Below are 24,376 nucleotides of genomic sequence, written 5' to 3'. Positions count from 1 at the left end.
GTTGTCACATGTGAGGTCTGCGGTGCAGTGAGCCAGCCTGGTCTCTGGGCCTTGGTTGTCAGTGATGTGTTAAACCAAACAGCTGAACTCTCACCTGCCCCCTGAGTAGGGGAGTGGAAGATGTGCAGAGAGAGGCCTGTAGTAGAGGAGGCTAATAAATTGCACAGTGGCACAAAACATCAGCAGTGCAGCCATGGAGTCAGAGGCGCAGAGTGCCCAGTGTATCCTGCCAGACAGACAGACACATGCAGCAGACCCATTAAGGCCTCTGAAATGGGCATGGAGAGATTGTCTTGGTGACACAGATTAAGGACAGCCAGAAGCTACTGCATGTCCCCCCCCCATCCATGATTGGATGTATACTGAACTCTACAGTATAGATGTAACCCATTAATATATTGTGACAAATTGTGTTTTAAGGTCTCTCACACAGAATTAAATAGAATATAGGATCTCTAGCGTCTCTCACATGAGATCTGTGGGTGGCGTAGGCATTACTTCCAACACATTATTCATCCTTCTTTCACACTAATTACATTTTCATAATAAAATATAATTCCCTTCGCTCTGTTACATGCATACTGGCACCTTTATATGTACAAAAAAATGTTAATCTATCTATTAGGATACCGAAAACATACTGTAATGTGTGCAGTTGCACTGAGAGCACCAGAGGTTAGATTATGGAACATGTTAGAGAATGGAACGTGTACATGCTACATCTTAAAAAATATGGTGATCATGATGTGGGATCTGTTGAAAACAGATTTCTCACAGGTTTCTCAACAGAGTGTTGTCTTGGTTCACCAACATAATGGGAGGGATCAGTGATGGAGGAAGGCAGATCTCATCAGGACTTCTGGCACACTGCGATACCATGGGGTGGCCTGCTGAATTATACAGAGGGGTTGTACAACTACATTTTAATCCACTCATGTTTCAGGCCTGATAAAAGGATTCTCTCCATCTCTTTCTGTTTAATTCACACTATCATCAATCAAATGTGTCCCTGCTCCTCCTCCCCTGGGTTTGAGGGCCTACTGTGGATAGGCTGGGGGTCCCCTGAGGGGGTTAGGGACTGGGGCATGACGGACTGGTCACAGATGCTACAGAAATTAAAATGCAAAAGTCTGTATACATGTGCAACGTGCTCAGTGTCTCAGACGAGCTCGTTTACAACAAGCACAACAGGGCATTTAGGACACTTTTGTTTGTATAAAATCTCTCAGACAGCTATGATTTTAGGAATTAGCAGATTTATGAAATATGAATCACATAATAAAGCAATAAAACAATTAAAAAACTGTTTAGCTTGGCTACAAGTGTGTAAGATTCCCTGTATAGAAAATATACTGGTTTTGTTTCTAACAATTGTCAGGAATGCATACTGACAGCAGCAGCCAGAGGCTACAGTAGGTCAGCAGGTCAGCGTCTGAACAAAAATAGAAAATAAAGGATAAACATAATACCTTTATAGCCTACGTAGGTATACTCCCACACAACAACAAAGCATTGCAGAAACCAACCACATTTAATCCTCATTGGATCTTAAACCACGTCAATATGATAATGTATTTTTTCCCCTCATCTTTAATGTGAACTAAAGTTATTGTATGATTCCCCAGTTCTGGTTATTAGTTTACGGGATAATAACATGAATGTTTGATGGGCAGTAAATAATTCAGTACCTTTGTGTTCGTCTGTGGTTCACTACCAGTTCTGATTGAGTCACTTCAAGGCTTCTTTTGTGGATGGAGGGTCCTTCAGCCTAAATGACACTTGGCCAAATAACACTTAAGTACCTGCTCAATATTTTAACAGGCTGGCCATGAAAGAAGGCTTGAGAATGGAATGGCATGGCTGGTGGATTGTGTCTTTGTTAATCCACAGCAACTGTAGAGTAGAGCACCATTCATGTCATTTAGAGTCTCTGGGCTGACCTATCACTCAACAACACGCATCTCTGTCCAGGCACTATGGTTTAAACTCCATGCTCACACCAGGTACAGTTACTTAAGTTTGACACAATGACTAATGATGAAAAAAAAATATTGTGAAATTGTACCACAAAAACATGGGTCATTCTGACCTTGTAAACGCCTCTTTTGGAGAAAGAAATTATATATCCATGTGACATGTTGTTTGAAAAGTATTTTTCTCTTCATTTGTTTTATCAACTCTATTTTCATATGCATAATTAAGGCTTGAATTGATAGGTTCACACCTGTTTCACTTTCTTTTGTTGATTGTTCTTGGGTTGAAGTTATGTGTTTTTATACTTGGATTATTTTCATCTTGACACAACTTCTCAAATAGTGTATTAGAAATGGTAACATCAGAATATACAAATCACAGATTTAATGAAAATATCAAAAAACAGATTGTGAGTTGCTACACCAATTTGAGTAATCAAATCAGTCAAAATTGTGTTTTCAAAATCATTCCCAATTGGGTGTGGAGACTGCTATTGTAGAGTATTTGATGAACGTTCCGTTGATGAGAAAATTAACTTATGTACACTTCATTATAAACCCAGCAGACCTCAAGGACCCAGTCTTTATGAATCCAGGACCAGATGTCAGCCAGCCACAGCCCCAATTAATCTCCACGTCTTGTAACACACCCCTAGAAGAAACAAAACAAAACAATCATTGGGTCCATATGAGTAGGAGGACAGAGAGTCAGAGACAGTGAGTGGGAAGCGAGGGTGAGAGATGCTATCCAGGGAGCACGGGGTCTGGCTGGCGAGCCTGCACAAGGGGAGATAAGAAGGGGGTGGCTGGGCTGTGGGGGAGCCTGGGTCACAGAGGGGAGGCTGGGGTTATTCATGGCCTTGCCGTGAAAGCTTGAGAAGATTACCCAGGGCCTGGCTGGCAGTGATACTGAGGGAGCGGACAGGCAGAGTAGAGGGGGGCCTCATCTCACCCCCTTTGTTCCCATCCATCTGCTTGGATCTCACAATGGCTCATAGGGACAGGGGAATGGAGGGGTAGAAGGGGACAGAGGGGGGTGGGGTGGAAGAGATAGGGGAGAACGAATGAGGACTCAAGCACACGGCTTGTTGAGATTGAATGAATAGTGCTGCAGCTGACAAGCTCTGACATACTACATTGGGAGAGGCGATGGAGGCGGGTGTTTACATTGTCTTTTTCCGGGCCAGTAATGGGCCGGCAGCTCCTCTTCACTCTGTATAATCAGTGCTTTGGATAGACTCAGACGCCTCTTCAAACCATGATAAATAAACCACTCCAAAACCTTTGCGACCATGAGGACAGCATTTGTCTGTGATTGTGTTGACCGCCGTATTCATCTTGTTGAGTAATGATCAGATGATAAAGGTGTTGTGTCCTGTGAAATGTTGTCCAGACAGACTATACCTATGTACACAACAAAAGGGTTTTGTCCTTTGATTATGTTCCACTTGTAGAATAGCAGACAGGTTTAAAGCGGAAAGCATTAATGTTAGGAAGGGAGTTTATAGTTGTCACGTTGCATTGACAATGGGATGGAATATGAATTTGGTAATATATCATGACGAAGTTCATTAGTTATGAAATATGGAAATGTATTACTGCTGTGGTCTATGGCTGGATGGTTGCCAAGAGGAATGTGCATGTTTATGTGTGTATAGGTATTAATGCCTTTGTGTTGAGATTGTTTTTTGCTCTTACAACCCTTTGGAACTTTAATGTAATCATTTTAAGGAGATGATAACTCATCATGAGCTGCCACCGTACTTTACTTCATGACTCACTGAATATATTTGTATTTTTATTTATTTATTTAACCTTTATTTAACTAGGCAAGTCAGTTAAGAACAAATTCTTATTTACAATGACAACCTACCAAAAGGCAAAAGGCCTCTTACGGGGCGGGGGCTGGGATTAAAAACAAATAATAATAATAATAATATGGGACTAAACACACATCACGACAAGAGAGACAACACAATACTACATGAAGAGAGACCTAAGACAACAACATAGCAAGGCAGCAACACACGACAACACAGCATGGTAGCAACATAACATGACAACAACATGGTAGCAACACAACATGGCAGCAGCACAACATGGTAGCAGCACAAAACCTAGTACAAACATTATTGGGCACCTACAACAACACAAAGGGCAAAAAGGTAAAGACAACAATGGAGTCATTACGCAAAGCAGCCACAACTGTCAGTAAGACTGTGCATGATTGAGTCTTTGATTGAAAAGAGCAGAGATGTTCTACTGCTGAGGATAACGACATCGTCCTTATGAAAAGTGTGATCTCTGATAAAAGGTTATATTGCTGTTGCAGTCTAATCTTATTGTTATTAAAATAATATAATCTTACATTATTAAAATATATAATTCAAATCAATTCCCATTGTCTCATTTTACATAACTGTATTTTTAGTAAAGTGTGTTTCCCAAATTTAAGGAGAAATGTGTATTTTGGAACATTAAAGGGTAGTTATCTCTACAAGGGAACCTCAATTTCCAGCATTAATACTATCAATAGAGACTATTGGCTATTCAAACCCTCAAAACACAGGATGCTTGTCCCACACAACATTTTTGAAAAAGTTCTGACATTAAGGTCAACACATCTTTTGATTGTCCTCAGTGTAACTGTGTGAATGTACAGTACCAGTCAAAAGTTTGTACACACCTACTAATTCAAGGGTTTTTCTTTATTTTTACTATTTTCTACATTGTAGAATAATAGTGAAGACATCAAACTACGAAATAACACATATGGAATCATTTAGTAAGCAAAAAAGTGTTAAACAAATATATTTTATTTTAAAAATATATATATTTTAGATTCTTCAAAGTAGCCACCCTTTGCCTTGACGGCAGCTTTGCATACTCTTGGCATTCTCTCAACCAGCTTCACCTGGAATGATTTTCCAACAGCCTTGAAGGAGTTCCCACATATGTTGAACACTTGTTGGCTGCTTTTCCTTCACTCTGCAGTCCAACTCATCCCAAACCATCTCAATTGGGTTGAGTGATTGTGGAGGCCAGGTCATCTGATGTTGCACTCCATCACTTTCCTTCTTGGTCAAATAGCCCTTACACAGCCTGGAGGTGGGTTGGGTCATTGTCCTGTTGAAAAACAAATGATTGTCCCACTAAGCGCAAACCAGATGGGATGGCGTATCACTGCAGAATGCTGTGGTAGCCATGCTGGTTAAGTGTACCTTGAATTCTAAATGAATCACCGACAGTGTCACCAGCAAAACACCCCCACACCATCACACCTCCTCCTCCATGCTTCACGGTGGGAACTACACATATGGAGATCATCCGTTCACCTACTCTGTGTCTCACAAAGACACGGCGGTTGGAACTAAAAATCTCAAATTTGGACTCATCAGACCAAAGGACAGATTTCCACCAGTCTAATGTCCATTGCTCGTGTCTCTTGGCCAAGCAAGTCTCTTCTTATTATTGGTGTCCTTTAGTAGTGGTTTCTTTGCAGCAAATCGACTATGAAGGCCTCATTCACACAGTCTCCTCTGAACAGTTTCATGTTGTGATGTGTCTGTTACTTGAACTCCGTGAAGCATTTATTTGGGCTGCAAATTCTGAGGCTGGTGACTCTAATGAACTTATCCTAATGAACTTTACTTATGTGGCAGTCCTCATGAGAGACAGTGTCATCATAGCACTTGATGGTTTTTGCAACTGCACTTGAGGAGACTCTAAAAGTTCTTAAAATGTCTTAAAATAATGATGGACTGTCATTTCTATTTACTTATTTGATCTGTTCTTGCCATAATATGGACATGGTCTTTTAACGAATAGGGCTATCTTCTGTATACAACCCCTACCTTGTCACAACACAACTGATTGGCTCAAATGCATTAAGAAGTAAAGAAATTCCACAATTTAACCTTTAACAAGGCACACCTGTTAATTGAAATGCATTCCACCTCATGAAGCTGGTTGAGAGAATTCCAAGAGTTTGCAAAACTGTCATCAAGGCAAAGGGTGGCTACTTTGAAGAAAAATATATTTGTATTTGTTTTACACTTTTTTGGTTACTGCATAATTCCATATGTGTTATTTCATAGTTTTGATGTATTCACTATTATTATACACTGTAGAAAATAGCAAAACTAAAGAAAAACCCTTGAATGAGTACGTGTGTCCAAACTTTTGACTGGTACTGTATGCATAGCCCTTGGCCAATACATTGCTGAAATATGAATAGCAGTTCAATTACTTGGGCCCACATGGAGTTAGGTGCTCCTAGAAGAATGGCCTCTCCTTGTGTAACACCTATCATGTGCCTGTGTGTGCACCTCCCAGCAATCCTTCTCACAGCATATTCTATTCTCTCAGCAGTGAATAGGTACAGATGTAGGATCTTAATTTGAGACAGTTTGCTACAGCAGGAAAATAATCCTACAGCAACAGGAAATGTGAATTATTATGTGGATAATAATGAATCATAATTTTTGTAGGGGTTGATACATTTTTAGAAAGAAAAATCAAGAAATTACAAACTTCAGAAACCTTTTTAAACCTCAAATACACTCAAAATGTTAAATGTCCTGCATTGCAGGAAAGTTCTCCTGCAGCAGGGTGATCAAATTAAGATCCTAGATCTGTATTGAGGGGACAAGTGGCAGGCTAATGAGACAATGTGAAATTATGTGTTGTTGTTAAATGATATCCTTACATATTTTGACAGATATGACATTGTGCCGTTCATTATTGAACTCGATCAAAATATATTTTCAAGATTCATTGTCATGTACATCGTAAGGCTTGCTAACAAATAAACACATTACATAAATCATTTCACATTAATTGTAATTACTGAGAAGTTGAGTCAGAGCGAGGAAAAGTCAATATTCCTGTCTTGTTTCTACCCTTCTCTAAGGTGTCCAAACAGCAAAAATAAATTTTTATCACAAAATAAGCAAATGGTGTGCGTTTACACAGGCGGCCCAATTCAGACCTTTTTCCACCAATAACTGGTCTTTTGACCAATCAGATCAGATCCTTTGCCAAAAATGTGACAAAATATTAGTATTGGGCTGCCTGTGTAAACACAGCCACGGTGATGGAGAAACATCTCTCTGTCCCAGAGGAGTGTTCACTGAGATGTTCCCAAAAGAATCCCTCCCATCAGAAACCACCGGTGTGACTGCCTGTGCCTGGCACTGACAGATAAACAGTAGACATATGGCCAGTTTCCCATCATCTGCTCTGCTATTTACAGCCCAGTAGTCTGTCACTTATGACACCTCCAAGGAGACAGGATGACACCTGTTTGAATTCTCAATCAAAGGACTTATCTCCTCTTACACAGATTTATGAAGTCGGATAGTTGGAGTAGATTTTCTAATACAGTAATGCTGTCTTGTAAAGTAGTATTTATCTGTTTTGCAGTGCACCCATAGGACTGGCTTGTTAAGCCAATTAACCACAATAATTATATCAAAAATATTAATCTGTTGAGTTTATTGAGTGGGTCCTCAACCCTGACTTTTTATTTTGGTTTGGATTTTCCTTCATTCTTATCCTGCACTGTGATCCTTCCACTTCAAAGGATCCTTCCAGAGCCAAACATATGTTTTGTTTAGGCTTGAGTCTGTGGCCTATAGGAGAAGATGCCATATAGCAGCATGGCCTGGATGTGGAATGCTCTTTTGTAAGTGTTCTGAAATGCCTTCCCACTCCAAAGGCTATAAGATAAGAGTGGCAGGTAGCCACAATGAAAGAAAGAGAGTAGAAAGACAGTAACAAGGGAATGGGGGTATATCGTGGATCAGAGGGATTAGTTGTTAAGAGGGAGAAGGAGGAATAAAGGGAGAGGGAGAGATGGAGGGAGAGGAAGAGGGAGAGAAAGAGGGAGAGGAAGGGGAGAGGGGGAGAGAGGCAGGGAGAAGGAGAGGAAGAGAGGGAGAGAGGGAGAAGAAGGGGGAGAGGAAGGGAGAAGGAGAGGGAGAGAGGGAGAGGGAGGGGGAGAGGCAGGGAGAAGGAGAGGGGGAGAGGGAGAAGAAGGGGAAGAGGCAGGGAGAAGAGGGAGAGAGGGAGAGGGAGGGGGAGAGGCAGGGAGAAGGAGAGGGGGAGAGGGAGAAGAAGGGGAAGAGGCAGGGAGAAGAGGGAGAGAGGGGGAGAGGCAGGGAGAAGGAGAGGGAGAGCGGGTGAGTGAGGGGAGAGGCAGGGAGAAGAAAAGGGAGAGAGGGAGGGGGAGAGGCAGGGAGAAGGAGAGGAAGAGAGGGAGGGGAGAGGCAGGGAGAAGGAGGGGAGAGAGGGATAGGGAGGGGGAGAGGCAGGAAGAAGGTGAAGGAGAGAGGGAGAGGGAGGTGAGAGGCAGTGAGAAAGAGAGGGAGAGAGTGTGAAAAGAAGAGTGTTCTCTGTCTGACCTAAAGGTCATAGTGACAACAGGTTTAATATGATTAATCAGGTCAGGCTAACACACAGCACTTACAGTAATTTGACAGGGCCACACAAACGCAACTGTAATCATCGATTTAGTGTTAAAATGACTTACCCTTGTCCAGGTCATGATCTTACAGATGTATGGATAAAGTTCCTTAGCATCATTGTTGTGATAATAATCAACTGACTTTTCCACCAGTTTCACACAGTTTTAAAGGCATTCAACAAGACTTTGGTGGCTAAGCATTTCACTGTAAGGTCAACTACACCTGTTGTATTCGGCGAATGTGACAAATCAAGTGTAATTTGATTTTGATTTTAATCCACACAAGAGTAATCTTGTTTTAGGCCTGAAGACCGGAGCTAACGTCTAGGCTTTAGCTCAGCCGGCAAACACTGTCTTGTGGCACACCAGAGACCCAGGTTTGAACACAGTCCAGTCAGTCACATCAACACAGTATGAGTTAAAACCTGTGAGAAACTAAGTAGAACCCATCTCTCAGGTTTAGAGTGTCCCTCTCAGGCCACAGTGTGCTGAGTCAGATGCCAGTGACAAGGTCTTCCAGCCCTCCCTGCCTTCACCTCTCTCTGACAACTGAATTATTCATAAAGGCCAGAAAGACATTGTTAGGGGTCTGGCTGCTAATTTCTCAATGGGGTTGTTGGCTGTCCTCACGGTATTTGCCAGAATGCATATTTGGGAGGCTCGGATTCAAATGACTTGTCAAGATCTCCCCCAATGCTTTTTATTATCTATCCATCATCATACACAGAGTTCAAAATGTGGTCTATACATGCTGTGGAAGAAAACAGGATCAAGTTAAACTGTTACATAAACTGATAGAGCATTAACTCTTACATTTACAGTATACTACTCTCAAGGACATTGTGCCTGATCTGCTGGATGGTGTGTATCTAGGCCCTGTACTGTAGATATACTGAGTGCACTCTCTCTTCACTGGATTCATCCAGCAACAGCAGCACAGGTCACTTTAAGGGTTGGGGACTTTGCCAATTGTCGTCAACAAAGAGAGTGTGCTTGTGCTGTTGTCCTTTCATTGCTGGTACCAAGCCTTAGGGGTATGCAGAGGTCAACTTAGCATATGACATTCTTTCCTGCACCCTACATCTATCAAAATAATTAAGTAAATCATAGTAAAGTGAGGGCAACAGCCATGCAATATCCATAGACAAACATTGGCAATAGAATGGCCTTACTGAAGAGCTCACTGACTTAACGTGGCACAGTCATAGGATGCCACCTTTCCAACAAGTCAGTTCGTCACATTTCTTCCCTGCTAGTGCTGCCCCGGTCAACTGTAAGTGCTGTTATTGTGAAGTGGAAATGTCTAGGAGCAACAACAGCTCAGCCTCAAAGTGGTAAGCCACACAAGCTCACAGAACGGGACTGCCGAAAGCTGAAGCACATAACGTGTAAAAATCGTCTGTCCTCGGTTGCAACACTCACTACCGAGTTCCAAACTGCCTCTGGAAGCAACATCAGCACAAGAACTGTTCTTCGGAAGCTTCATAAAATGGGTTTCCATGGCCGCGCAGCCGCACACAAGCCTAAGATCACCATGCGCAATGCCAAGCGTCGGTTGGAGTGGTGTTAAGCTCGCCGCCATTGGATTCTGGAGCAGTGGAAATGCACTCTCTGGAGTGATGAATCACACTTCACCATCTGACAATCCGACAGACGAATCTGGATTTGGCGGATGCAAGGAGAACATTACCTGCCCCAATGCATAGTGCCAACTGTAAAGTTTAGTGGAGGAGGAATAATGGTCTGGGGTTGTTTTTCATGGTTGGGGCTAGGCCCCTTAGTTCCAGTGAGGGGAAATCTTAACGCTACATCATACAATGGCATTCTAGACGATTCTGTGCTTCCAACTTTGTGGCAACAGTTTGGGTCTCAAAAATGCTCTTGTGGCTAGGTGGAAGCAAGTCCCCGCGGCAATGTTTTAACATCTAGTGGAAAGCCTTCCCAGAAGAATGGAGGCTGTTATAGCAGCAAAGGGGGGAACAATTCCATATTAATGCACATGATTTTGGAATGAGACGTTCGACGAGCAGGTATCCACATACTTTTGGTCATGTAGTGTACTTTGTTTCTTATCATGAATCATTCTGCTTAGAGAAATAATGATGCAGGAATTAAGGAGATTGATCTATGAATAAATGAAGAACATAAATAATAAAACCTTGAAAAGACCACCACTTCTTATTGACTGCTCAACGTCCTCTGTTGTCCTCTGTTGGATACCAGGTATCAAAGTTCATCATTTCAATCAGAAAGCTGAAGACCACCCTTGAACTGAGTCCAAATAAAAGCTTTCGTCATTGTTCTGGACATTAATGCAAAGCACCCCCATCCTCTACAGTGGTCTGGCGGATAAATCATCACCTGTGGTCTTGTCCTCTTACCCTTTTAGAAGCGTCATACATGCAACTGTCCAAAACAACAGCCAAGCCCTTTTGGATCCTTGGTGAAATATTGTAACATTCAAAGACCTATACATTTCCTTGGAGGTGACACAAACACAGCACTTCACATTCAGAGCAAACCTTACAACACAGCCCCATCAAAAACCTGTACCAATGAACGCTAACGTAGGCGGAGATAATAACACCAGCAGGTGCTCAAGGACAAATAGGTAAACGCTGCATCAGCATAAAATAAATCAGTTATGCAAGGTATGCTACTGTTTTGCCATTTTTCAGATGTCTCACTATTTTTTTTAAGGTTACATTTTACATTAATAAAGTGGGACTTTGTTGGCAGCATTGGAATGGATGTCTATGTGGATGTCGATGTTTTTCCCCTGACCACCTCTGTTTGTGCTAATTACAGTCTCTGCATATGTTACCACCTTTATTTACTGCCTTCACCCACTTCAGACATCAGTTTAATAACTAGGAGTGGGAGAGATCTTAACCCTAAGGGAGGACCATCAAAGCCTATCCAACCCCCTTCTCACGCACCCACCCACCCCCTCTTTTCTCTATCTCTTCTCTCTTTCTCTGTCTCTCCCTCCCTCCCCCGCCCTCTCTGTCTCTCTGCAGCAGATGGACCACCCTGAGGCAAGGCCATGAGGAGAGGGACCTGTGAGAAGGTGGTACTGCCATATGATGAATGAGATCAGGTGTGCTTCAACACAAAGATGCCTCCTGCTCTTTTCTAGTATACATGTTAGCCCCCAGACAAACTCCTGTGAGACGCAAATGACAGTGGCATCTGTGGCAGAAAATGACCCAACTACTGAAAATCTGGATAATTACATACTGTAGAGAGACCATTTGTTGCAGATAGAATCACTGTTGCACATTCAGCTGCTGCACACAGGGACACTTGTTGCCCCTTAGCAATAAACATATATTTTCTAGGAAAGTGGGGCAGTTGGGAATAGTTCATGTTAAATTGCATACATTTGTCATTCATTAAACCGTTTGAGAGCTGCCAGTCATATATCTCTGATGCCAATCCAGTCCTAGATCCATAAATATGTTTTCATATGACTGAAGGTCAATTGAAAATTAGTTTACACATATTATCATCAATCAGTAAGTACAATATAAACAAGAATGTAGCCTAGCCCATATGTATTCTAAGAACAGCTACCAGTATCTCTCCTTTGAAATGTAGTCAATCATTACCCAACTGTAAACTCACCAGCTGAGGCATTTCACTATAACCTATATAGCTAATATTACTATGATGGCCTGGTTGAGGACATATTATTTTGCACTGACCTTTAGCAGAGAATTTGTTTGTTTACAGCACCAATAGAGCAGCAGATATTATGCAAATACGATATACAGCTACACCTGACTGTAATCATGTCTTCTCTCTGTGATGCCACTCTGGCATGAGGGTCAGACTCATCAGACAAGCCCCCTGCCACTGTGGCTTCAAATATCAACCAAGGTGGTCTCCCCTTTATCTTCTCTTTTCTCCCCCTGCGCTGGTGAACACAATAATAGCCTTGCTGTGTCCATGTGTGCTCCATGTTAGCACTGTGGCTGTCAAAGGCCATCAAGCCCCTTTAAAGAATGGCAGCTCTCTGAAGTTGCCTCTTTCTGGAGCGGCCATTTTCCACATGACTAGCCCCACACACAAATGGGCTAGCTCAGCCTCTCCCGGGCTTGGCAACCTCCAGCAGTTGGTGCTCTAGGGAAAGGGGAGGGATACTGGAGTAGAGAGGGCTCTCAGTGTTAAAGGGAGGGTCGACATTAACATAATCATCTCCCTAAAGTGGCATCCAATATTGTTGCAACAAACAATACCTTGCTGGACCCCTCAGAGTAGGCATCATTAAATTCAATGCTTTTATTGTTGATTACCATAGATTTAAAGGTTGTTTTACAGTGGAAAGGGTCATAATGCTACTGCAGCTAAATCTTGGCCTATGATCATCATAGCACTGCATGGGGAATGGTTAGCAATTCGGCAGGTATCCCACAGAAAGATAAAATGGTCCTGGATAATGGAAAACGGTCATCATAAACACCATCCACAGGTCCTCTTACCCTTACGGGATCTTTCACCATGTTACTGCTTGCAGTATCGTTTGCTGCTTGCTTGGTACTGTCAATGATCTCTGGAGTCTGCTACTGTATTGAGCACAGCCTGGCATGTCAGCAGTGTCACTGTATCAATGTTAACCTGGCAACCCATCCTGTACCCATTTATGTAGTACAGACTGCCAAAGCATCCTCACATAACTCAGAGCATCCGGAACAAAGAATGTGTCCCAAATGGCACCCTATTCCCTATATAGTGCACTACTTTTGACCAGGGCCCATAGGGTGTCATTTGGGACACAGACAGAGACAACACACCACAGGGATATACAGTATAATGATAATGAATGAATGATAATGAATGAATGATAATGAATGAAAATATCTGGTTGGCCAGCCACTTGGGCTTTGTGTCAACATTAACATCTGGCCCAATCAGGTGCGGTCCATCCCGACACTAAGACAGGAATCAACATTTTCATAAATCATTTCAAGGTGTCATCTTAAGGTTACAGGGCTAGCAGTGCATGACCAAAATAATGTGGACACCTGCTCATTGAACATCTCATTCCAAAATCATGGACATTAATAGGGAGTTGGTCCTCCCCTTTGCTGCTACAATTTATTTAACCTTCATTTAACCAGGCACGTCAGTTAAAACAAATTCTTATTTACAATGACTGCCTACTCCAGCCAAACCCAGACAACGCTGGGCCAATTGTGTGCCACTCTATGGGACTCGCAGTCACGAACAGATGTGATACAGTCTGGATTCGAAACCAGGTACTATAGTGATGCCTCTTGCACTGAGATGCAGTGCCTTAGACTGCTGCACCACTCATGAGCTCTTCAGTAAGGCCATTCTACTGCCAATGTTGGTCTATGGACATTGCATGGCTTTGTGGTCGATTGTATAAACCTGTCAACAACGGGTGTAGCTGAAATAGCCAAATCCACTAAATAGAAGTGATGTCCACATACTATCTTAGATACTGTACAGTCAATTTCCTTTGAATTGCACAGACAATGTGAAGAAGCACTGTGAGGATTTCACTTTATATACTTGTTATCTACCTTTTCTACCTTTATGGTTACAAAATAAGAACAACCTTTTCCCAAACAGTGATTATCATCCTACCGTAAGAATTTAAATACAGTACAAATCACTGACATTTTAGTAAACAGGCTTTTAGACAGATATCCATGAAGAATAGCTTAAAAAATGAGTCTATTTAGTTAGTCACTCATGAACGCTCTTCTATCAGCTGGGTAAGTGTAATAATTATCAGCGTTACAAGTTTTTCCATCCTCCCTACTGTGCGTCTCTATAATTGGTCCCATTACGTGGCACAGTCAGCCCTAGAACAAAGGGTTCCCCGAGAAGGGGGTGGGGGTGGGTGGGGGGGTGGGTCATTCAAAACCCTGCAGAACCCACGCCACATTGACAAGCAGGGGGCATTTACATATGCTGACAGACTCGTCCCTTCCAAGGGTGGAGCGTTTGGCACTTCATTAAACCAACATCAATATCTACTGATGAAAAAAAAAAGGAGCAGGCCAAAACACTGGGAGACACCATAGTGAAATGACAGAGGGCTGTAACATTCAATCTCATTTTATGGGAGAGTATTATTTAAATAGAATTTCATTTGTACTGGAGTATTAGTGTCTGAATATTGCCTTGTGTGTCTGTCACTAGATTGTCTGCAATTGGTTTCCACAAGCTGTTCACCCGAATATCAGCTGCCAGCATTTGTCTCCCTCTGGGATTGTTCAAGCAAAATGTTCCCCACACAAATTTCCCCCACGTTCTGGATTTTGTTGATGTTTTGACAAAACTGCTTTATCATTTTTCGAGTGTGATTATGCTATTTTATTGCTGGTGGTATAGTAAATTGTTGTAATAATGCTAATCATTCATCCTTGAATGACTGTTGTTTTACCAACTTTACCAAGGGGATCCTACGATCAGTTACTGTGTCAGGCACAGGTGACGTATCTGTGGATTCAGCAACAAGGTAGATAGGATATCTATCTAGAGTTGAGGTTTAGAGTTCATTGCATTATAATTCCCTGAATTAATTCCCTGATTCTGTTAAAGAGGCTAAATCCCCCCATTCAATTTGACGTGCTGCTCATTTATCAGAGAACTGGGATGGGAAGCGGCTGGGTGGGGTGGGGATTCGGTGGGGTGTGAGGGTGGGGGTCCACTCTGGGAGGTGTCGTCCTGACCAGATGGGCCTCTCAGTGGCATAGTAAGAGTCCTCACATGGCAGAAGAGACTGCAGGATCTCACAGAACCAAGACAGGGAATCCAGGTGGCCACAGTCCCTCCTGACCAGCTGGAGAAGCGACGGGCCATCTGACACAAAATTATACACTTTTCTTTTGCTGCTGATGCTGTGTGTTGTCAATGCCTCTCCTCAACACAAAAGCCCGGGCCAATCAAGGAATTTATCCAAGAAGCTAGCAGAAAATCTTAGTTGCACTCAGATATTCAGGGACGTTGTGAAGCAAAGCGAAACAACATTTGAATGCACGATGAAGGCTATAGTGAGTAAGGAGCTGTGAAGTGCCCAAAACGAAAAAGCAACCAACTTTTATATAAAATAAAAATGACATAGAGAAAAATAATCTGATTCACCTTCAACTAAATGTAACACTTTATCCAGAACTATCCTTTGACAATTTCCCTTTTACATAATAACATCCAATAATGATTAAATAATTTGGGCTTATTTATTGTCAATGGTGTGAATAATTCACCGCAGTGATTTCAGGAAAAGGGGTTTTCCTTTCCTCAAATCCAACTGAGAAAGTCGCATCTGCTCTTCGCCTGATCCTCATCTCATCCTCAGCTGACCCGGACTCCCGGAGGCAGGGTGGCCCTCATCTGATCGTCAGCTGACCCGGACTCCCGGAGGCAGGGTGGCCCTCATCTGATCCTCAGCTGACCCGGACTCCCGGAGGCAGGGTGGCCCTCATCTGATCCTCAGCTGACCCGGACTCCCGGAGGCAGGGTGGCCCTCATCTGATCCTCAGCTGACCCGGACTTCCGGAGGTAGGGTGGCCCTCATCTGATCCTCAGCTGACCAGGACTCCCGGAGGCAGGGTGGCCCTCATCTGATCCTCAGCTGACTCGGACTCCCGGAGGCAGGGTGGCCCTCATCTGATCGTCAGCTGACCCGGACTCCCGGAGGCATGGTGGCCCTCATCTGATCGTCAGCTGACCCAAACTCCCGGAGGCAGGGTGGCCCTCATCTGATCCTCAGCTGACCCGGACTCCCGGAGGCAGGGTGGCCCTCATCTGATCCTCAGCTGACCCGGACTCCCGGAGGCAGGGTGGCCCTCATCTGATCATCAGCTGACCCGGACTCCCGGAGGCAGGGTGGCCCTCATCTGATCGTCAGCTGACCCGGAGGCAGGGTGGCCCTCGTCCTCTTTCTTTATTATTTTTTTACTCAGAGCCGGGGTCAGTGGAGCTCCCAAGTGACCAGCAATGGGGCCAACAGCCGACTAACTGCCTCCTCCACTCTGACTAACCTTAATTAGAGACCACCTCCCTGGGCTTCCCCTAAACCTGGGGCTGGGGGGACCTCTTTGTGGTCCTCAACTCATCTGAGGGGAAGGGGATAGACAGAGATAGATACTGGTAGAACAACAGCTGGTGATGGGGACATCACTATCTGGTTCCTATGGAAGAGCAGCATCCTCCTAAGAGAAATTGCTGTAACCTACAGTAATCTGATTCTCACACATCCATGAAAGCCATAGAATCTCTCGAAGCCACATTGTATGTGAGTGGACACATGAGGTTAAACACATTAACTTCAACACATTAGCACATGATGATCTATAATGTATTTACAAAAACAATCAACAGTGCATATCATATGATGATCTTACATGGAATGTTCTTTCATACTGACACACACACAAGCATAGAGATATAAAAGCCTTTATACAATAAGTGTTGAATAGACAAAGTGTAATTAAATGTATTTTGTGTTGACAAGAGAATCTGCTGGGATACCTGAGGAGTGCAAAGAATAGTTTTTTCTAGGATGGTCTACTACCGCCATCTAGTGTTACAATCTGAAACATTCTAATTAGAGCAAACACCAGTGGGTTCAGCAGAGTGACCGTGACATACACTAAGTGTACATACAGAACATTAAGAACATATTCCTAATATTGAGTTGCACCCCCCCCCCCCCCCCCCCCCCCTTTGTCCTCAGAAAAGCCTCAACTTGTCGGGACATGGATGTCAAAAGTGTTCCACGGGGAAGCTGGCCATGTTGACGCCAATACTTGGCTGGATGTCCTTTGGGTGGTGGACTATTCTTGATACACACAGGAAACTGTTGAGCATGAAAAACCCAGCAGTGTAACTGGTACTTACTACCATACCCCTGTTCAAAGACACTTTTATCTTGCCATTGACCTTCTGAATGGCACACATACACAATCTATGTCTCAATTGTCTTAAAATTCCTTCTTTAACCTGTCTCATCCCCTTCACCTAGACTGATTGAATTAGATTTAAAAGTGACATCAATAAGTTTTCCCCTTGATTCACCTGGTCAGTCTATCTCATGGAAAGAGCAGGTGTTCTTAATGTTTTGTACACTCAGTGTAAATCTAAGGTTAATTCAATAATAAACATTTTCATGGCACTATAACTAGTAATTACAAACCAAACATGAATCTGGATTCTGCTTGTTTCCTTAAATTCCCAATTATTCAACAAGTAATGGTTTCAAACCATATATTTGAAATAAGATGAGGTTAATAATGCAGATATTTACAACAATTGCTCCAACACCCTTTGAGTGTGGGTTGTGAATCATACTGCATAGAAATACATACAATTATTAACTGAACAACAGTTTGAAATCTTATACTTTACTCCATTGATCCAGGCAGATTTTTTTCTCACCACCGGGTGCCCTTGAAGACATCCTTAGAGTCCAATCTCTAATCTGAGGCCAGATACGTCATTGTCCTGTCATTGTCTTTTCCTTGACCCCCACATTATTCACACATCACCCCAGTGGGTATAGGTACCAGCAGGTACTCCTGTCCAGGGGGTGTACTTGTATATCAAGCTGCCTCTCACTACAGAAACAAGAGATAAGCTCCTGCCGTATGGGCCGTTCTGGCTCGGATAAGGCTACTTACCAGTGGGTATGTTAGTGTCTCGGGTATAAGTCATTATCATAAAGGGCACCTAGTGTTGCAGAAGTCTCCTGACTTGAACAGGTTGCAGACATTGACTAAAGGGAACATAATGGCAGAGCCAAGCAGAGAGCCTGTCTGTGCCGCTGCTCCACACCACACCAGGGCGCTGTGGCTCTCGTCCCTCAGGATGACACCCACCATTACCTTCACATAGGACAGGGTCCCCGTAAAGAAGACCCACGACAGAACCTGAGGATTACATTGTGACTTTATTAGTTAGGTAACACGTACTATTCAAGTGTAAGAAGTCAAGTGCCCTAACATGACATACCTGATTCTATACTAATCAAAGGTTTGATGATCAGTTGATTAGTGGAATCAGATGTGTAGTGCCAGGGGAAAAACTAAAAAGTGCACTCCCAGGGTTTCCCAAACTCGGTCCTGGGGCCCCCCGGGTACATGTTTCTGAGAAAGTGTCTCTAGACTGAGGCCTATTTCTACAGGTGGAGTTGTCACTCACTATGATGGTTTCTCCCAGCGCAGAGCCTTGTAGTAGTGGACATGGACTCATGGCGGCCATGGCCATGTTGTATCCTCCAAAGATTGAGCCCAGGAGACACAGTACACCCAGCAACACTAGTGACCTGAGTGCAAAACAGGAAACCAGAAAACAGTTTGCTAACTGTATATCTGAAGAATGTCATTCAACATAAAGATAACCACTGAGATGGCTGCAGTGATGGGTAGCTGAATGTCTATGTCAGTGTACAAACAATATCTATGTTCACCTGAGAACGCTGTAAAAAATGGTTACTTATTGAACAGCAGGAAGCAATTTCTGCACATAATGCTGTCAAAGCTGAGATAATAATACATATTGATTTGAGCGTTTGTCCATAAATGCTTGTTGTTGCTTTATCGTCAATAAAAGAGGAAAGCTTGAGGCTGTTTGGGGTTTTACCTTTTAGGAAAGAACAGGGCGACTATACAGGCCACTGGGTTGGCACAGGATGCCAGAGCCGCCGACAGGTGATAAGCCAGGTTACCGTAGGGCATGCAGGAGTACGTCTGCACCGAGGGCAGCAGGCCATTGGTTGCCCCGTTCACACAGACCACCATGAAATAGATAAAAGCTAACTGATAAACAGAGTGGAGTGGTTTAGCCAGCTGTGGCCTAGCCTGACCTGATTCCTCACTGTGGGGTTTTGGGTTAGAGTTCTGCTCGTCGGTTACCACTCCAGGGTTGTCGAGACCGAAGCAGACCGACGCCACTGTGTCAGTGTCTGAAACTAGGTTCTCTGTGGACAGTTCAAAGCTGCGTGGGAACCTGTTGAGGGCAGAGAACGCCAGCAGGCTGATGCACATCATCGCCGCCAAGAAGAAGAAAAACACCTCAGGGGAAAAGTTGGGCTGTAGATACTGGGTCTGGACAATGTACATGTCCTTTTCAGTGAGGTTACCAGAGGACTGAGTGCCATTTACACACTTGGCCATGCCGACGCCCTGGCCAAGAGCAACTAGACCAGGGATAAAGCCACTCAGGCCCTCTCCAATGAAGTAGGTGGTGATGTAGTGGGCTGGCAGCTGCATCATGAAGGGCAGGAAGGTAACAGAGGAAGTACAATCCACCAAGGCCAGGAAAAGGGTTAGAATAAAGAAGACTGTGCTCCGTGGTGCCGTTGCCACAACCGTGGTCTCATCCCAGAAGAACGCCAACAGTACACAGGCCAGGATGCCGATGGACAACACACTGTAGATGACAGCGCTCTCCCTCAGCCGGCCCGGACACAGCTTGTGCATGACAGTGACCAGCAGAGGCCCCAGGTTGGCCAGCTGGATGATGACTGTCAGGTAGGATGGTAGCTCCCAGCCCTCAGGGAGGGTGTTGACAATGAGGGGGAGCTCCACCCACAGGCCGTTGACAGCCACCCAGGAGCCCAGTCCGAAGCAGCAGGCCAGAACATGGACCAGCAGAGACATGGCTGTATTGTAGCTGGTCACCGTCAGGTCAGGTGATGTGAGGTAGTCTTTTGGAGGAGGAACTTCTTATCTGAAGTGAGGATATATCTGATTGAACAGTTTCAACCTGGCCAGCCTTCAGAGCCTAGAAAAAGAGAAAACTAGAACTAGAGATTATCTTAACAAATACTGAAAGTCAGTAACGGTGCGTGAGCAACCTCTGTCCGGTGAAGTCCACAAAGCATATTGCATGTAGCAAACAGTTACATGACCTACAGCATGGTCAAGCAAATTAATGTTTCTGATATTTTCAGACTACTAAACAACTATTGAGTTAGAACCAATGAGAGTTACTGAGACTTTCAAAGAAAACAGGAGCTACCTCCACTATTCCAGAACCATTTAATCTTCAACATTTCAACATCATCAAATAACCTACTGTATGCTTAGTCTAATACAGTGACAACTAAAATATATAAAAAAAACACCTTAATCCAATCAATGTAAGCTAAATATGCTGTGGCTGTCCATGGTTCTGCCATCGTCCTCTCTTTCATGTTGACGAAACGGTCTATGACTGTGTAATACAGTACACGCTTTTAGTTTTTGTTGTCCTATGCTACCTGTCTTGAATGCTTGCTCGCTAGCCCAACTTCCTTTATTGGGCAATGATGAGCCAGCTAGTTAAAATTAGCCTACAACATCTAGCTACATACTGAACTTCCATCCTCTAAGGGCCAGGGGCACAATGTATACATTTATGGTTGGATCAGAATCGCCGTTATAATCAATGACCAGTACGGAGAATTAAGTAAAACCACTAGTCTAAATCCCTATCTCCATTCATGGCTAATTTAGGAAAGAGACGATTCTAGGTAGCTAGCTAGCCACTGGAGGACAACGACACAAGGAGATACAACAATTCAAGTGTTTTCTGTCAATTATATTTAGCTTTTGATGTGATGTGATTGGTGTGAAGCCAAATCCAAACTGGCTTCCCTTGGTGCACCAGGACCATTCACAGTTGAGCTCACTCAGTTTAGCTCAATGCTAGTTGGCTATTATTGTATACTTTTTTATCGAGGGAGGTGAAATGCAGGTTTCCCTTGCATTCATTCAACCCGTAGCGGGTTTCAACAATGTCATACTCTTTTTGACCAAACAGCATCAGATAGATGGGCTACACATTCAGAGACAGAGGGAAGCTGTTTCACTCGCTCTGATGCTTTTTCGGTGAGATACTGTACATTCAGCCTCTTGCGAATTGAATGAAAATTATGAAACACATTTTGGGGGAAAACCTGGCTTCCCTTGGCATCCATGAATACACACCACTGCTTAAAGACACTGCTGCTAAAACTATCAAGCTAGATCGAGGATGAAATGAGTAAGACAATAATAATATTAGACGTAGTATTATAGTACCAAATCTCTCTGCAAGGATCTATCATCAAGTAGGCCTAACCCTAGCCTAGACCAGGGGTTCCCAAACATTTTCACTCAGGCTCCCCTTCCAGCATTAGGGAACACTGGAAACCGCTGATGCACTATCAATTTCAAAATTGCACCTTGTGCATTATTGCAACTTTCAGGAGTAAGTTGAAAGCCAGACTGAGTTCCTTTTTCATTTTTGGGAACTACTGGCCTAGACCATGACCATCGTTACTGTATAACCAAGACTAAATATCACATTGTTATTGTGGGTTTACAAATCAAAGGATCAGTTTTGCCTTTTAGATCATAATGAATCAGATTAAATAGAAAGATTCTAGATCAGCACTCATACTCTGAGACTCTTTGTGGATACGTGCCCTGTTATTGAATGTGCATTCATTTTGTCATTGGAATTTGATCTTTAACTTTTTGCCAAACAGCTTTTAACCCTACTGTTTTACACTTTAGCTGTGAGTCACACAGGGTGAAGCAACCTGGCATAAGCAGATCTAGGTCAACTGTTTCAACTCTGATGCTCTCTGTGGGCCCTGTAATTTATGCACAGGGTGTTGTTGCTCAAGGGTGCAAATGTCACACGTCCAACTTTGAAATGACTGGTTTAGTTAATTAGTTACACTTTGATTACCTAAATGTTATACTGTATGTTAAATGTAAAAAATAAATGTAAGTCAAAGACAACTATCTAACTAACTGTGTAGATGGAGTAATGAGAATCAGATGTATTGTATTTTTCATTTATACAGAGATGAGACCATGAAACCTTGAGACAATACTAGCAATTGTAACAGAGAAGTATTCAGTCTACTCAACGCATTCTTCTTACATGTCAAGCAGCTGAAGTAATTTTCACTTCCCTCTAGAAACACAACGTACCATATGGCTGTGGGGGCCAGCCGGATGCCTAACTACGACCCAGATCATACAGGACACACACTTCTCAGAGGTCTCAACTCGTGACAATCCAAACCTTGAACTCAAGCTGCTGAACTTCACTCTCTGTACCCAAAGTAGCAAATGTTTCACTCTTCTCATTGTTCAGCTAAACATTTTATCAGTTTCATATCAACCATTGTCTGTAACGATGCCATGTATACACAATTAATATTGACTATATTAGTCTTGAGACATCCTTTGCTTTATATTTACTAGCTGTGGCTTTTAAGGAACTGGTGCTATTAGCATGTGTATTTTCGCATGACCACCTGCACCTCAAAGCTCTGTATTAAAACTTTTACTTCTGGAACTCAAGTCTCCTCTTTTACTTTAAAAAGTTAACATTGTTACTGCACAATGGAAAAGTCTAAGAGGGATCCTTGGGAAGTCTAAGTGGGAACCAACATCACTTGAAATTTAAAATGGTTCATTTAAATTTAAAACAGTTAAAAGAAGGGTTAAAGGAAGGGTTAAGGTTAGGGGTTGAGGTTAGGAGTTACAGTTATGGTTAAGGTTTAGGGCAGGGACATCCCAAGGATACCACTTAGCACAATTTAGTTTACATGGCCCTGCTCATTTCCTATCTCTGCTAGTGAAAATCAGACAGGCATTTAGCTTCCACACAGGATTTTATGATGTTCGGCCTAACAAATGAGACAATGTCAGAGCCAATACCATTACATACTGTGTATCTGGCTTACAAAGCACCATGTGTTACAGTAATGTAGAGGGTCAGTGTGAACTGCAAGAACTTTCAATTCATATTGATCACTATTATCTTTTGTCAGGGGAACGGATAATCAGAATCTGCCTGAAAAATACCTTCTTTACAATATTGATTTGAAATTGACACACTTTAACTTCCATGATTGTTCCATTGCATGACCATAAGGCAATATTACATTTCAAATACATCTCATAGGAACCAAGAAGATAAATAAGTATACTCACAGGTTTCTTGAGCCACTGAATGGATGCCTTATTGAGGAATCCAACACCCTCCCTCTCTCATCTTATATACAGACCTTTGGGACAATGCCACTGGCTTCTCCTTCACACACAGGCTGGAGGAGAACTAGGGAACTAGTGCCTTGTGGGTAGTTCAGAGTCCAGTCCAGCAGTCAGCTCCACCGTGTAAGAGTAAACTGAGCAGCTGTGCAGCTGTGTCCTTTTTAAATCTGTACAACAGCCATAAAGTTAGATACATAGTAGAGATGGGACGTCCCCTTTCCTCTGCTTGCCCAGCCCCGAGAGACTAATGGGAGACCTATGGTCCCTCATCTCATTCAACAATTATGTGAATGGGAAATTCAGGAAGAAAGCGAGGTTGCTTATATCAGAGGTAGTCAGGTAATACAACCCAGGGTGTGTGTGTTTGTGTGTGTGTAAATGATTGGGATGTGGTATGGTCATTTTAATCATAACAATAATATCCAACAAAAATCTATCTGTTTATTGACCGTCAGAATATACATTGATTAAGACATGAGAGGGCATCTACTCAACATCTTTGACCAATAATGACTCTGGTGAACACTAACTGAGATTCACATGAACTTTTATAGGCCTACACCGCTTTATCCTTTAACCAACAACAATAGTCCATGGGAACAATAACAATATCAGGGATCCCTCCCGAGTGACGCAGCGGTCTAAGACACTGTATCTCAGTGCTTGAGGTGTCACTACAGACACCCTGATTTGAATCCAGGCTGTAGCATAGATTGGAATATGTTCCGGGATTCTTCCAATGGCATTGAGGAGTACACCACATCAGTCACTGGCATTATCAATAAGTGCATCAAGGACGTCGTCCCCACAGTGACTGTACGTGCATACCCCAACCAGAAGCCATGGATTACAGGCAACATTTGCATCAAGCTAAAGGGTAGAGCTGCCGCTTTCAAGGAGCGGAACTCTAACCCGGAAGC

General features: G+C 43.1%; 1 protein-coding gene across 1 annotated transcript; it reads right to left on the bottom strand.

Moving 5' to 3' along the window:
• Nucleotides 1–16,755: 16,755 nt before the first annotated feature.
• On the bottom strand, nucleotides 16,756–23,750 carry LOC110532531 (solute carrier family 52, riboflavin transporter, member 3-A). Its single transcript, XM_021616517.3, has 4 exons — nucleotides 23,397–23,750; nucleotides 19,060–20,202; nucleotides 18,619–18,742; nucleotides 16,756–18,347 (listed from the first exon to the last, which is right to left on the bottom strand). Exons 2-4 carry the CDS (start codon nucleotides 20,076–20,078, stop codon nucleotides 18,135–18,137), a joined length of 1,356 nt encoding a protein of 451 aa, XP_021472192.1. The 5' UTR covers nucleotides 20,079–20,202; nucleotides 23,397–23,750; the 3' UTR covers nucleotides 16,756–18,134.
• Between the last annotated feature and the right edge of the window lie 626 nt (nucleotides 23,751–24,376).

The sequence above is a fragment of the Oncorhynchus mykiss genome, chromosome 9 (assembly GCF_057628025.1).
Source record: "Oncorhynchus mykiss isolate SJ-2025 chromosome 9, ASM5762802v1, whole genome shotgun sequence".
Classification (NCBI taxonomy): domain Eukaryota; kingdom Metazoa; phylum Chordata; class Actinopteri; order Salmoniformes; family Salmonidae; genus Oncorhynchus; species Oncorhynchus mykiss.
Note: the sequence above shows the minus strand (reverse complement) of the source record. Positions and strands in the feature narration are given on the sequence as shown.